Source organism: Crinia signifera, chromosome 6, assembly GCF_055691185.1.
Source record: "Crinia signifera chromosome 6, ASM5569118v1, whole genome shotgun sequence".
In the NCBI taxonomy this organism is placed as follows: Eukaryota; Metazoa; Chordata; class Amphibia; order Anura; family Myobatrachidae; genus Crinia; species Crinia signifera.
In genome coordinates, this window is record NC_139222.1 from 232,050,139 (window position 1) to 232,063,915 (window position 13,777).

Below are 13,777 nucleotides of genomic sequence, written 5' to 3' on the forward strand. Positions count from 1 at the left end.
GTTATCAATTTTATGCTTGGCCTGTCCCTTCTTTTGTCCAATGCTCTGAAATACGTACACACTTTAAAAGAATAATAACAATGCTAAAGTAACCTGCTGCAATGGTTTTCAGTTGGATTGGCACAGAATGAACAAATCCCCTTGGTTTGAGACTCGCATCAGAAATTCTTGAAAACAATCTTTCCATAAATTAAAGGCGGAAACATAGATAAAATCATTGTCGCGCCACTGGACCTTCTGATTCATTTTTAACCAGTGTGTTCTTTATACAAAGTTTGTATGTTATTCCTGTGTTTACATGGGTTTCTTCTGTCATTTCCTCCAACAGACACAAGCAAAATAAACCACTTATTACAAAATTAGCCCTTAATTCATATTTTTCACCTGCTTATCAAAAAGGAAACAAGACTTGAGTTCCAATAGAGTAACACCTGAGGCACCCGCACCCTAGTGAACAGATCTGAATTAGGCCCTTGATATCAAAGCACATTTTTTCTCAAATAGACAAAACCATGCTGCATTGCAGATGGGGCAAATGTAACACGTGCAGAGAGAGATAAGACTTACCTGCACAGTCTATTTGTACTTTTGATCCTGACGCCATGGGCTTGCACGTCAGGATTAAATCTGGATCAAATGCAGCTGTACATGTGCAATTCAGGGTCACTTTCTATTCAATTTGGACTATATAGTCCATTTTAAAAAGAAAGTGACGCTGAATCGCACCGTGTGTACACAGAATTAGATTTGGGTGAGATGTGTTCAAATGACAATCTAAATTGTAGTGCAAATATACAGCAGCCAGTATTTACCCTGCACAGAAACAAATTATATCACTCAAATATTACTCTCTATACAATTGATACATCTGCCCATTTGTAGTGGCTGTGAAGCTTGGCACCACCGCAGAAAGTATAACATACAGGGAGATTCCTGGCTTCTGAAAGTACTAGTGCACCTAAAGTGCTGGTGCCATCAAAGTACAATGTTCAATCATCCAAATGTTTTTCATGCATTTTGGAGTATGGTATTCCTTCCTCAGGATTGGATCAGATCCTGTGGAAATATCTGATCCAATCTAGTGATTACGACCCAGGAATGCAAAGCATACTGTATAGCAATACAAAAAAACAGATGCAAATTTGTTCATATAGATGACTTGATATCTTATTAGTACTTACTGGAGGGCTGAGTTCAGGAATGCTTGCTCTGTATATTATCGGTCTACAGTCACGGGTGTTGGTCACAGGTTCGCAAGGAAGAAATCTAGGACCAAGGTCATCACCATCAAGAACATCAACTGTCAAAGTTGTAGTACTTGTCCTCCTTTCATTAGGATTGAGGGGACGATCCTGGTGAATGATAAAAATACATTTTACAATATTGCAATTCACCAACTAAAAGAAAAATGATTTTTTTTTCCATGAGTAGGATTAGAATGTCAAAGGATGTTTAGTAAAATGTGGTTTAGAGTAGCTACTAAGGATTACTGGAGAAATGAAGACTTAGTTTTTAAGCAGAATCTTTACAATATATAATACATTTAACATTTTAAATGTAGTATTTGCTCATGCCGTTTATCTTTTGTTTGTCTAGCCAAATGGAGCAGATTTTTTAAACTCTTTATTTAGAATCACATATAAACAACTCATTAAACATGTGGTTTCAGAATATGTAAATTCAAGGATAAACACAAAATATATTCAATAGTAGATACAGTATATGGAATGCAATGTGTCCAACCATCACATAGAGCAAGCAGGGGTTTTATAGAAGAGAATGGCAAATTTTACACCCACAGTTTAAGTGAAATAGGGGGGTCCTGGGTAGCCACTCTTGTTAGATACCATGTAGTTATTTTTAAGCTAGCATGGATCTGCTCTCTTGTGGTAATAGGAAGAGTGTATATATAAGATTCCCATAAAATATTTTTTCCCTCACATATTTACCGCTATTTAAATGGCCTCTACCCAGTCTATTCTAAATGCAGCACATTTAAATATACTGTATGTGTGCTTTAAGAAGATAGAAACCATGTTATATGTCATAATTTCAACTAATAGGATGTTTAAGAATACATTTAAGAGCAATGGTTAATAATGTAGTGTGTAACAATTTTATAATCTGATTTGTGTAGTCCTGTAACAGAAAAGTGGTAGAGTCTTGAGCGGAGTTGCTGGTTTATGATATTGATTTCCTGGTTGAGAGGTCTTTTTCCCTCCCCTTTGGAAGTCTCCATATTCTTATTGTTAATATTGGCTTTATTATTTTGTGGCAAAGGATGGTAAGAATGGGTTGTCTTGTTGTAGTTCTTGAGGGGCGCCCCCCACCAATGCATGGATTTAGGCTGATTATACCTTACTGGGATCACCAATTGATCTGGTGTGCCTATGTGTGTGTCATCGGATGGGGACTATTGATATCCTAAATTGTTTGTAATGGACAGGCCCTCATCTAAACCTGGAATTGTTGGAAATGGGATGGCATTTGGCATCCATGTAAGACCTGTACTATTGGCTATGGGATGTCCGTTCACCCTCATCTTGGAATAAAGTTATTGCCAATGGGGTGACAGCTTTCCACCACCTAACCATTGAGTTGATGGTGATGGGCTTTTAGCTGTTCATCTACTGTAAGTCTTGAGTTGTTGCTGACATGATTTCAGTTGACTACCATGGGTACACACGATGAGATAAGCACTATAGTTCCCATCCCAATTGACCTTGTTAGAAATACTGGGCAACAGGGTGTGGTTAAGAAAATTGGGGCTCTGAATGTTGCTGAAAGTCTTGATAATACTTATGTTATTTATGTGGCTCCCACTGCTGAGAAGTCTTTCTGTCACCTTCCGTATTCATTATGTTCAGTTGATAAAGGGCTGGCAGTTGACCTCCATCTATACTTTGTATTGGATTATTTAGCATAATCCGGATACTGAGTGTAGGGTCATTCTTTCATTAATACCATAGCTTTCTCTCTTTTCAAGAAGCAATTAAATAAAGCTTACCCTTTTTACACCAATACAGTATCTGTGTCTTTATAGTAGATATGTGTTTTTCCTATAGTCCCCTGTTCAGGAGCAGTTAAAGAGAGGAGGACCATGTTCAGGTGCTTTGCGAGTCCCCTTCTCCAGCAGCAGTGCTGTAGACTCTGGCACCTGCGCAAATCAATAGGAAAATGGAGGCCATGCCATTTTCCTTGGGATTTCTTTGTGAAGCAATGGCAGCCTCCGTTATACTTCGTATGGGTAGGTATAGCTATATCGGTGCAGGGTGTGCAGTGTCAGGCCCCTGGACCCAGGAACCTGTGTGGTCCATACACCCTGCACTTATTGTACCCCTTTTACACCAGAGGTTGGACCCGGGATATTGCCGCTCCAGTCCGGGGCTGGCCGCGGTGTAAATGGGCTGAAAAAAAATAATGTGGGTACTGTTCCCCGGGAATCTGACCCGGCAAATGTTCAGGGTAGGACACGGGGCTTATACGGGGCTCAGGGTGGTGTAAATGGTCTTTATCCGGGTTATTTGGTGGGTAGAAGGGTGCGAAGAGCTGATTGGTGCTTCTGCGGCTCTGGCAGATGATGTCATCTGCCGGAGACCCACACAGGGCACATGGAACAGCGCAGCAGAAGCAGCGTTACCACGCTGTTGCAGCCTGTACCCTAGACTACAGCAACAGTCTGTGCTGGAGGCACTCTCCCCAGTGTGTTTACAGCCTCATCTGCAGCAACACATGCTGGTTGTCACACAGTGTGTCCCACAGCACCACCCTCAGCCTGACTATTTGGCTGACTCCAAACCTGACCTGCACCATCATGTCCATGTCCACTACATCCAACTGGTCTGACAAGGAGGTACGTGAGCTCCTGCAAAACAGGGCAGATAAGGAGATTCGGCGTCAGATGGCCGGCACCGTTCGGAACGCGTGGTGTATCACAATATTGCGGACTTGCTGGAATCCAGAGGTATCCATCGCACGCAACAGCAGGTTGTAAATAAATTGAAATCTCTGCGGAAGCAGTTCAACAAAGTGACCGACCAGAAGAGCAAGAAAAGCGGTGCAGCTAGGCCCAATTGGGTGCACTATGGCCTGTGCTACAGTGCATTTGGGAACACGGCACTCTGCAACTCAGTAGCCCTGTCCTCCTCCATAGCACCGCATTGCATCCAGACGGACAATAGCCAGGACAGCCATGACATACCGACTATAGAGAAAAAGTTCAACCTAGGTTTAAAAATTGAGTGCTAATATCAGAGTTGCTACCTTTAGCAGCTGCTTGAGTTGGGATATACAAGGATATCAGTGAGAAACAGTCAGTGGTAAATGAATTACCAATTTATTACACAATAAAACATTAAAAAATCATATTAAAAAATTCATACATGATAAGTGGGGCGAGAATAAATGGAAATTGAATGGACCAAGGTGTTGGGGGAACCAGAATAATAAGACCTGCACTGATCTGTTGAAGATTGTCCTGATGGAATGCAATCCTGAATGATGTTATTTCCGGGTGTCGCTGAAGGGATCGGTCCTGAGAGATGTTGTTGATACAGGACCAATCTTAAACCTCAACCATTTTGCAAAGAATGTCCCGATAACAATTTATAGCATCCAAATCACGGGGTGTAGATGGAGCAGCCAATTGTTTCAGATGTCGATCAGATGAATGAGCAGGAAGTGGTCCAAATCTGCAACCAAGGTCCAAACAGGGGGGCACCAACGCGTTTCGCCGGATCTAAATGCCAGCTTTATCAAGGTGACTTCTCATGGACTGGGCGCCCATATTTATACAATTGGCTGCTCCATCTACACCCCGTGATTTGGATGCTATAAATCGTTATCGGAAAATTCATCGCAAAATGGTTGAGGTTTAAGATTGGTCCTGTATCAACAACATCTCTCAGGACCGGTCCCTCCATCGACACCCGGAAATAACATCATTCAGGATTGCATTCCATCGGGACAATCTTCAATGGATCAGTGCAGGTCTAATTATTCTGGTCCCCCCAACAACTTGGTCCATTTAATTTCCATTTATTCTCGCCCCACTTATCATGTATGACCTTTTTTATATGATTTTTTAATGTTTTATTGTGTAATAAATTGTTAATTCATTTACCACTGACTGTTTCTCACTGATAGCGCTGCTTAAACACCTCTTTTTTTATGACGTACCGACTACCCAGGCTTCCCAGCTGTCCACGTCTTTCTCAGCAGCTTCTGAAGCGATGCAGATGTCAGCACACATGAGCCCGGCTTCACCGCTGCTGTTTGGTGATGATGGTGCAGCAGAGAATATTATGGATTCTTCTATGCATTCTGACAGCGTCCAAGCAGCCATAAATGATGTTGTGGAAGCAAACAGTCAGACGGTGTTCCGCAGTCAGACCCCGGTCCCCACTCAAAGCACTCCATTACGTTCTAATTGTAAGTAGACATACTATATATTTACAGCCATTTCACATAGTAAAAACACTGTAATACAACCTGGGGGTAGGGTGGGATGGGATGAGGCCCAGTATCTGTTGCAGAATGTTGCTAGCATGCAGGTGGAAGAAGGCCACTAGCACATTTTGGCAAACAATACTGCTGTTTTTATATAAAACTTGACATGGAAGTGTCTAATGTGATTGTTTTTTTTTTTTTTTTATTACAGTGTACAGCGTTCCTGGCAAAAAGATAAAGCTTAATCGGTCTGAACTAGCAGCTAAAGCGATTCGGTGATAGTGGAACATCTATGCCAATTGGATACTGATGTCCATGCAAAGGAAGATGCTCGCATGGACAAATATTTGGAAGCTGAGAGGCAGAATCAGCAGACATTTATGTCTCAATTGATGGCTATGCAAGATAAACAAAAGTCCATTTTAGAACGTACTTTTTCCAGTGCTTTCACACACCCTACACCACATCCCCACCACCACCCTAACTACCCACCCAACCCATACAGTATGATCATTACAATAGAGGAGTCAGTTTCAATCCTGGCACATCTACTAACACCCAACCAAACCAACCGCCACCAGAATACAGAGGGCCCAATTTTAACTTTGGCAATAGTGCTAATAGTAGTGACCCGCAAATCCTAGAGTCCCCAGAATTTTCTGTGTACCGGAATTTGAGCTAAGGTTTCAACTTTTAGTCTTAAATTATAGTTCAAAAAGGTTGCACTTTTCTTCTTTTTCTTAAAATCTTTCAAAAGGTTGCACTCATGTTTTTAAAATCTTTAGAAAGGTTGCACTTTATTACTTAATATTTGTGTGATTCCCTAAAGGAGCAGTCACCATTTTATACAGTTCCATTTTATAATGTGTCCTATGATGTTAAACTGTATGGGCACAAAGTTTTACAATTGTTCGCTATTCCCAGTTGGACTCTCATATCTTTGTCTTTCATTATGAATAACATCTATAAAAAAGATGTGAAATGTACAGTATGTACAGTTTGATGCATATTTTCAGCAAAATAAAGCAAACAACTGGAAGATTAATAACTGATTTTTATTTTAAATCATCCCTCCCTTTTCCCTTTCTTGTGACCTCATCTCAAAAGATCAGTTTTTAATGACAGCAGCAAGGAAAGACAGGGCTGATACGTTTTCAGTGTAAAAAGACATTACACTGGAATAACCCGGATTGAAGTGCAGTGTAAATGAGGTCTGAGGCAGGGCATGCACTGGCAATTTCCCGTGTTCAGTTTCCCGGGTCCTACCCGATATTCTGGTGTAAAAGTGGTATTATAGATACACCAATACTCCTGGTGTTGAAATGTAGGCAAACAGCAACAAACAGAAATTGTAACAGAATTTGTGCCTTTTAAAAATGAAATAATTAATTCTGAGCTAACATCATGTTAGTCATACAAGTAGTTGTCTACTTTATAAAACTGTCCACTAGGAAATCGTGTAGTGAAACTTCATAGTGCATCTCCACCCCAATCCCAAACAACACAATGAAGAGAGTCTCCCTTACAAGGAAAGAATGGCAATTATGATAACATATTTGGGTTGTATATATTTCAATATAACGCTCGTATCTTTGTGTGTACAAAAATAAGTTTATTTTTCCTTTTGTTCCAAAATCAAGTATTTTTAATGTTGCTTTAAAAAAAATCTGTGTTTGCCCCTAGTGGGGCATGGTTGAATGTTGCCACATGAATTTAAATAATATTTGTTATAAGGAAATAAAAGAGAGGAGCTGGAAGGGATTCAGTATTGAATCCCGGCGGTCGGGATCCCGGCGTTCAGAATCCCGACGCCGGAATCCCGACAGCTGAAATGCCGACAAGGGGGGGACGTGGATCGCCCCCCCTTGCGGGCTCGCTGCGCTCACCACGCAGCGGGCCCGGTGCCTCGCTACGCTCGGCACGCTAATTTATTCTCCCTCCAGGGGTGTCGTGGACACCCCAGGAGGGAGAATGTGTCGGCATTTCGGCGGTCGGGATTCTGAACGCCGGGATCCCGACCGCCGGGATTTTAACTGCATCCCGCTGGAAGGTATTCTGTAGTCTTGTTGTATTAAGAAACCACATTCCTATGTTTAGAGTTACATGACTAACTCCAAATAATTCTAAATTAAACAGTATGAAAATATCATTAGCCATTTGACAGAATGTGCACATGCATGTCTATAGCTGCTTTTATGCAATGCCACAGTTCTTTTATTTAGATAATTTCAATAATAAATGGATGAGAACGCATCTGCTTGTACAAACTGTCCAGATACCAGTCTTTAATTACTAATATTTTTTAGCATCAGTGTATTGTAGAGCACTTACAATCAAAGCAGTCTTAAGCCAAGTATGTTTTTGGACTGTAGGAGGTAACAAACATTTAGTGGAAAAGGTTGAAAAACACACAAACTCCACACATACAGCACTGTGAGTCCGAGCCTTTGTGCCAAACCAATGTTCAGCTGGTACAATGAGAGCATCGTAGTCCAGCATTCCATATACTCTTCCTTTCTCTACAGTAGACTAAAGGTGCCCATACACGTACCGATTTCCTGGTACTTTTTGTGTTAAATGACATTGCATTGCATGCGGTGTGCATACGATGTGTGTGCGATGCGAACAAAACACAGTACAAAAAGTATGTGCAGCACCTACTTTTTGTATTGTGCAATGAGATGTCGCGGGAGCATCGCACCGGGAAAATCGGTGCGTGTATGGGCACCTTTAGACAGCCTCCACTATTATTTGTTTATTCTTGTATTTCTGCTGCATTTTTATGGTGATTTATATTTAAGTGTCATTTGTAGGGATCCAATAAATATGTCCTTGTGTTGCACTAGAAAGAAGCACAGCAAACCTGATCACCACTTTGAACTAGTGTCCCTTTCCCTTTTATATATTACACGAGAAACAGTAATGTACCTTTGAACCTATCAAATTCCAGGCTAGAATGTGTTCATTCTGTACTTTGAAATCTCTAATGTTTTGACTTGAAATCCAGTCCCTAGTCTCAGTTGGACATGTTGAATTAAGGTGTGTGTTTTCCATGCCAAAACTACAGTTACACACAGCTGTCGGCTTGCCTGTGAGGGCACATTAATGGACCTTGAAAGAGCTATTGGGAGAATCAATGCAAATCTCACTGACTTACTGGCATTGCTTAAATCTGTTTTAACACTGATTGACATTCTCAAGGCATTGATCTAACTATGCATTGGCAGCTTCACATTATTAAGTGCCAGTCATTATACATATGTCTATATAAAGAAAATGCAACAGTTAATGTTTCATTATATTTTGTGTTCTCAATATTTAGTCGAAGACTATGCACTAAATAAAGATATAGCAAATATTGTGTAACTATAAATAAACTAAAACAATACTGTAACATTCTTAATTATGTTGATTGACATTTTTTTCTTTATTACACAGACTTATAAGCAAAAATCTAGGGAACCAGTGGCTCTCTTGTTGTGGAACTTAATCGATTCCATTACTTGATAATTAAGGCAGTTATTGGATGGAATAAATAATTTCGTCCTCAGTCACCTGTGCCAAGCAAAGACAGAGACTACAGTAAATCTCAGCTGAAAGTAAAAGTGACACATTTTAATGAATTCTTATTCTGTTCATTGCTGAACTACAGTATAGGCAGGGTGACCTTGTGTAAAGGCCCTGGTGGGGAAGTTATCAAGTGGCTTACACAATGCTGAAATGTACATCTTTAAGCAACTGGACTTTGACCCTAGTCCCCAATGATTGACACCACCTGTTCCTGTCCTCTGGAAGCATAGCAGACATTACCTAATAACTGTGTGATGTTGCATGTCAGCAATGTTTAAAATTAACAGGAAAACCAATGATGGCAGGAAACCATCGATTGTACCAGGAATTTATGGGATGTGTAAAACAGCAGGCAAATCAGTAGGAAGACAAGGCTATTTTATGTGTTGGGGTGCTGGGCTTTGAAGTAGGATGCAATGTCAATGTTGGATGCCATGGAGTGATTTTTGGATTTTTTTATCGCAGCTACACTGCGCACATGCATGGTGATTGATTAGTAGTGGAATTTTATTTGCCGTGGTACAGGTAGTGACAATTTTGGGGAAGGTTACCTGGGGCTCTCACAAACCTTAATCTGGACTTGATTCTTGTAAAGGCTGGATTTGTATTTATTACCTTTCTAGTCCACCTTTGTACCACCCTTTGACCTCATCCATACCCAGGAGTGGATTGGGATAGAAAACCTGCCCATGAAGTTTCTGGAAGCAGCCCTCATGGAGGTGGGGTCTGCTTGATACGGTGGGGTCTGTTTAATGGGCAGGTTCCCTCCTCATAGGGCCCAATTATACTTGGACACAGTTGCAGACGTCCTTATGTTCTTTCCTGCAGTTGTGTCTGTGGCTTTATTTTAATTCCAATACACTGCCGTTCCCAGGTGACATGGCTGGATTGGGAATTCAAAGTGGCCATGGAAAAATTTCCAGACATTGGCCCCCTTACATACCCACATTGCCAGCCTGCCAACACACCCGCACTAGCATGTCACCCTCTATCCCCCAACACAGCCACGCCAACAGCACCCTCTACCCTCTCCCAGCCCCCATGGTCATGTTGGTACACCAGCAATCTTCCCTTCAACTGGAAGTAACAAACCACGCCTGTCCATACAGACATCTCATTGCATTATATTACTACAGAACACATGAAAGTAAATGTAAAAAAAATGAGCAGATAAAACACAAATGTGCAGTGTTTAAATCATTCTTCATCAAGTCTATCTGAATATATGTCTACCATAAAAGTGTCTTTGTATCATAAACTAGAGGGGGTAAGCTGTAAAATAGTTCTCGGTTTTTCAGAACAGCATCCAGAGCTCCGATGACAGACCCCTTGTCAGGAGAACCACTGTTGTCAGACAAGGGCAACATGCAGTGAGCTATAGCACTTAAGATCTACAGATCTTAAGTAGGGGGGAGAGGGAATGGAAACTCTAAAGTTACTGGTACATTGCAAAGGTCTGTGTGTGTCACCCTTTCATCTCATCTGATCCTAGACTGATGCAGTCAATTTAAAGACAAGAAAAGGGAAAGAAAAAGAACAGTATCAAAGCACTCAACAGAGCAATAGATTTGCTAACATAAGTTATCAATGTATCTATCGTTCATTATCTGAGAATATAAAACCCACGGGCATATTTATTAATTATCGAGTCCTAAACTCTATAACTTCTTATTGTCGCTATTCTCGGCTATAAGAAATCAATGATTACCCGTATGTATTTAAAAAAAAAAAAAAAAAGGATAGGGTCTCTGGGCTGACCATGCATGCATATATGGAGATTGCTGGGGAATGAATCCTGCAGATCCCTCTCCTGATAGTTTTTGCATCTATAGCCCATAAGCTACAGCAACCTATTAAGTGGTCTTTTAGCTAACAGGCCAATCTACGGAATGTTTAGTTAATACATAAAAAAACAGCCCCCATAGAAACTTTAGCTTGGTTTTGTAATTGAAAATGTGACTGTAGAAGATATATCCAATTTGTAAATTGTAAATTGGCAGATATCCCTATAAAAAACAGGTGCTCTGGAGGGTATGTCTCACAATTTACTTTGGTAAATAGCCATCACATTTGTTATTTATATATACATAAGAAATGATACTCTTCAGAAAATCTCTTTCCTATCTTTCCATCCAACCGATTTTATGTGTAGATCTGTATGGTTAAACTCAAAAGGTACCAACACATAGTGAGTTCTATGTCAAAAAAATTAGGTGCATATGCTACAGATGCAGAAACGTTCACATCTTGAGATGCGCATAGTTCTGCAAATATACAGTACACAAATACTCTAGTTTTGCATACATTTTTTTTGAGACATTAATGCTCATTTTGCTACAAACTTTGCATCAACCTCAAATGTCTATTTCATTGATAATTAAGGTCACCATATACTGTATGTAACCAGCTTTAGTGCAATGAACATGAAATCTCAGTGCGCTAAATTAGTTTCCTTGGGTTTTTTAGATTTTAAAATCATCCCTCTTTAGATCTTCCCTGTTTAGCAGCAGTTTGAAATGCAATGTAAAGCAGATATTTCTTTAGCAAAAGCATTGCACACAGATTGCATTACTGTTGCTTATACATCATGAGATGGAATTCAAGGCTCCAACACAACAGAGTGCTGTTTAAGGATGCCTTCGTAAATATGTCTAATATACATCAAATAGAAAATACTATGACCAGGTCAGTCAGACCACAGATGGACCTCCTTTGTCATACAGTATGTGGAGAAATAGACAATAGCTCACAGAAGAAAGAAAAAAACGGTACTTGTTTAGTTTCACAGCGATTTGCATACGGTTCGATGTGCGAAGCAATTTATTACCTGTTCATAACCCCACTATCCACTACGGCATGGAGTTGATTTTATATAGTGTGGCAAGCGCAGCGATCCTGAAGTGTGGCGAGGAGACACGGATTACTTTACATGTATTCCACGGCACACTATATAAAATCAACTCCATGCCGTAGTGGATAGTGGGGTTATGAACAAGTACTAAATCGCATCGTACATCGAATTGTATGCAAATCGCATGCGATATATCTGCCGCCGTGAAACTAAACAAGTACCAAAAAAACAATCACCTGACAACAGGTACTGTATGTATTCAATGTACTGTAGTAACACATACGTAATTCTCCTCGCTACCTGAAGACAACATTACAAAAAGGTAAATGTTCAGATGTTTATGTTTTTGAATGTCCTTTAAACAGTTACTAAATACTTATGTGCCAAAGTTGTAAATGCAATCAAAACTTGTTTTGGTCAATTCAATGCAAATAAGGCAATGAAATTAGACAAGCCAACTTGATAATAGTGTTCAATTTTTTTTTTAATTCTTGTTTTTCTTAAATACCTTCCACCATATAGGAAAACATACTGTAACTAGGAATACTTCCATAGTACCTTTCTTTTTTTATCTACAAGTGAGAGTTATCAGGTTTGGGGGAATCATGTAGAACGCATACTTTTTCTTTGGGACAGATCAAGAAAGAAGAGGGCCAGTATGCGGATTCTGTTCTGGGCCACTCTCTGTCACTAGCTATTCCGCAGTAGACACCTGGCAAGTAAAAGTAGCAGTGTAAATGATCATGAAAACAGTGCTGACCCATCACAGGAGCAAAGCTAAATTGCTTTGAAGGCACCAATCCCCTACTTAATCATTGGGGGTTGTATTGTCCCTCATAATAAATAGGCCAAAATTGTTTAAACTACACCTTCCATATGAGTATCTCTTGATATGTTGGTCAGAAAAAGACAAAAACACAAAAATGTTTTGATACTTCAAAAGAAAATGATGTTTGTTGGGTTCTAGCATTTTAACTGACTTCATAAGGTCTACGGCATCAATATTTTTCAAATAAGAAGACACCATAAATATTTCTTAGTCTGTCCACTATGGCACTTGTTGAGAACAAAGGCTTTTCTATGACAATTTCACAGCATTGCTATGATTGACTGTTCCTTCAATGAATTCTAAACAGTTTTTTTTGTGTTACTGATAATCATCATTCTCAGCAATAACAACAAAACCATGCTATGAAAAGGAAATTACGATTCTAAAAGCAAAAGGAATACCAAACAGGCTACAAGTGCATATGAAAAATATTCATATTAGCTTGTCTGATGGCATTAGGAAAATGGCCTGCTTTGCAATTTAAATCAGTATAAAAATATTTGCATTCATAAACTGCATTATAAACATAGAAATATATAAATTTCCCAAATCAAAATAATACCAAATAAAAGCCGAGGCTTCCGAATTCCCCCAGAAATGGTGAATGGAGGCCAAAGTGATCTAGTCATGGTATTATTGATTCCCCTGATAAGAGCAATCATAGAACAATGGTGGGTGGACACAGTTGTTCTTTGACTGAAATCTTTCAGGCATTAAGAACCCTTGAAAAGTCACTCACAATAATTCTTAAGAAATTGAAAAGGAAGGGATTGAAAAGAAAGGATCATATTTGCTATTTTAAGTGAGATGATAACTGGTGGATGACAGCAATAAAATCTCAAGAAGACTCTAAAAGAATGGGATGTAAAAACTTTATGGCTTTCATATGATTGCAGTGTGTACAGCTCCCCGCAGTATGGAAAATAACATTCGGGAGCATGAAGGAAGAAATGCAATATCCCTGTCTCAGGCAGAAACCTATTTTCCATTAAAAAGGTTTTTTTTTTTTTTTCATTATAGGGTTTGTAAAGTATCTGGAAAACATGAGCTAAGGTTTCCTGTACCTTAAACCATTCCGT

At 39.7% G+C, this 13,777-nt stretch overlaps 1 protein-coding gene across 5 annotated transcripts in view; it reads right to left on the reverse strand.

Moving 5' to 3' along the window:
• PCDH15 (protocadherin related 15) overlaps positions 1-13,777 on the reverse strand; it is a 1,154,330-nt gene that overhangs the window by 680,197 nt on the left and 460,356 nt on the right. For all 5 annotated transcript variants that reach the window (XM_083149096.1, XM_083149095.1, XM_083149094.1 and 2 more), the window contains one exon: positions 1,182-1,352. In XM_083149096.1, coding sequence (XP_083005222.1) covers positions 1,182-1,352 — 171 coding nt within the window. The remainder of the gene's footprint in view (positions 1-1,181; positions 1,353-13,777) is intronic.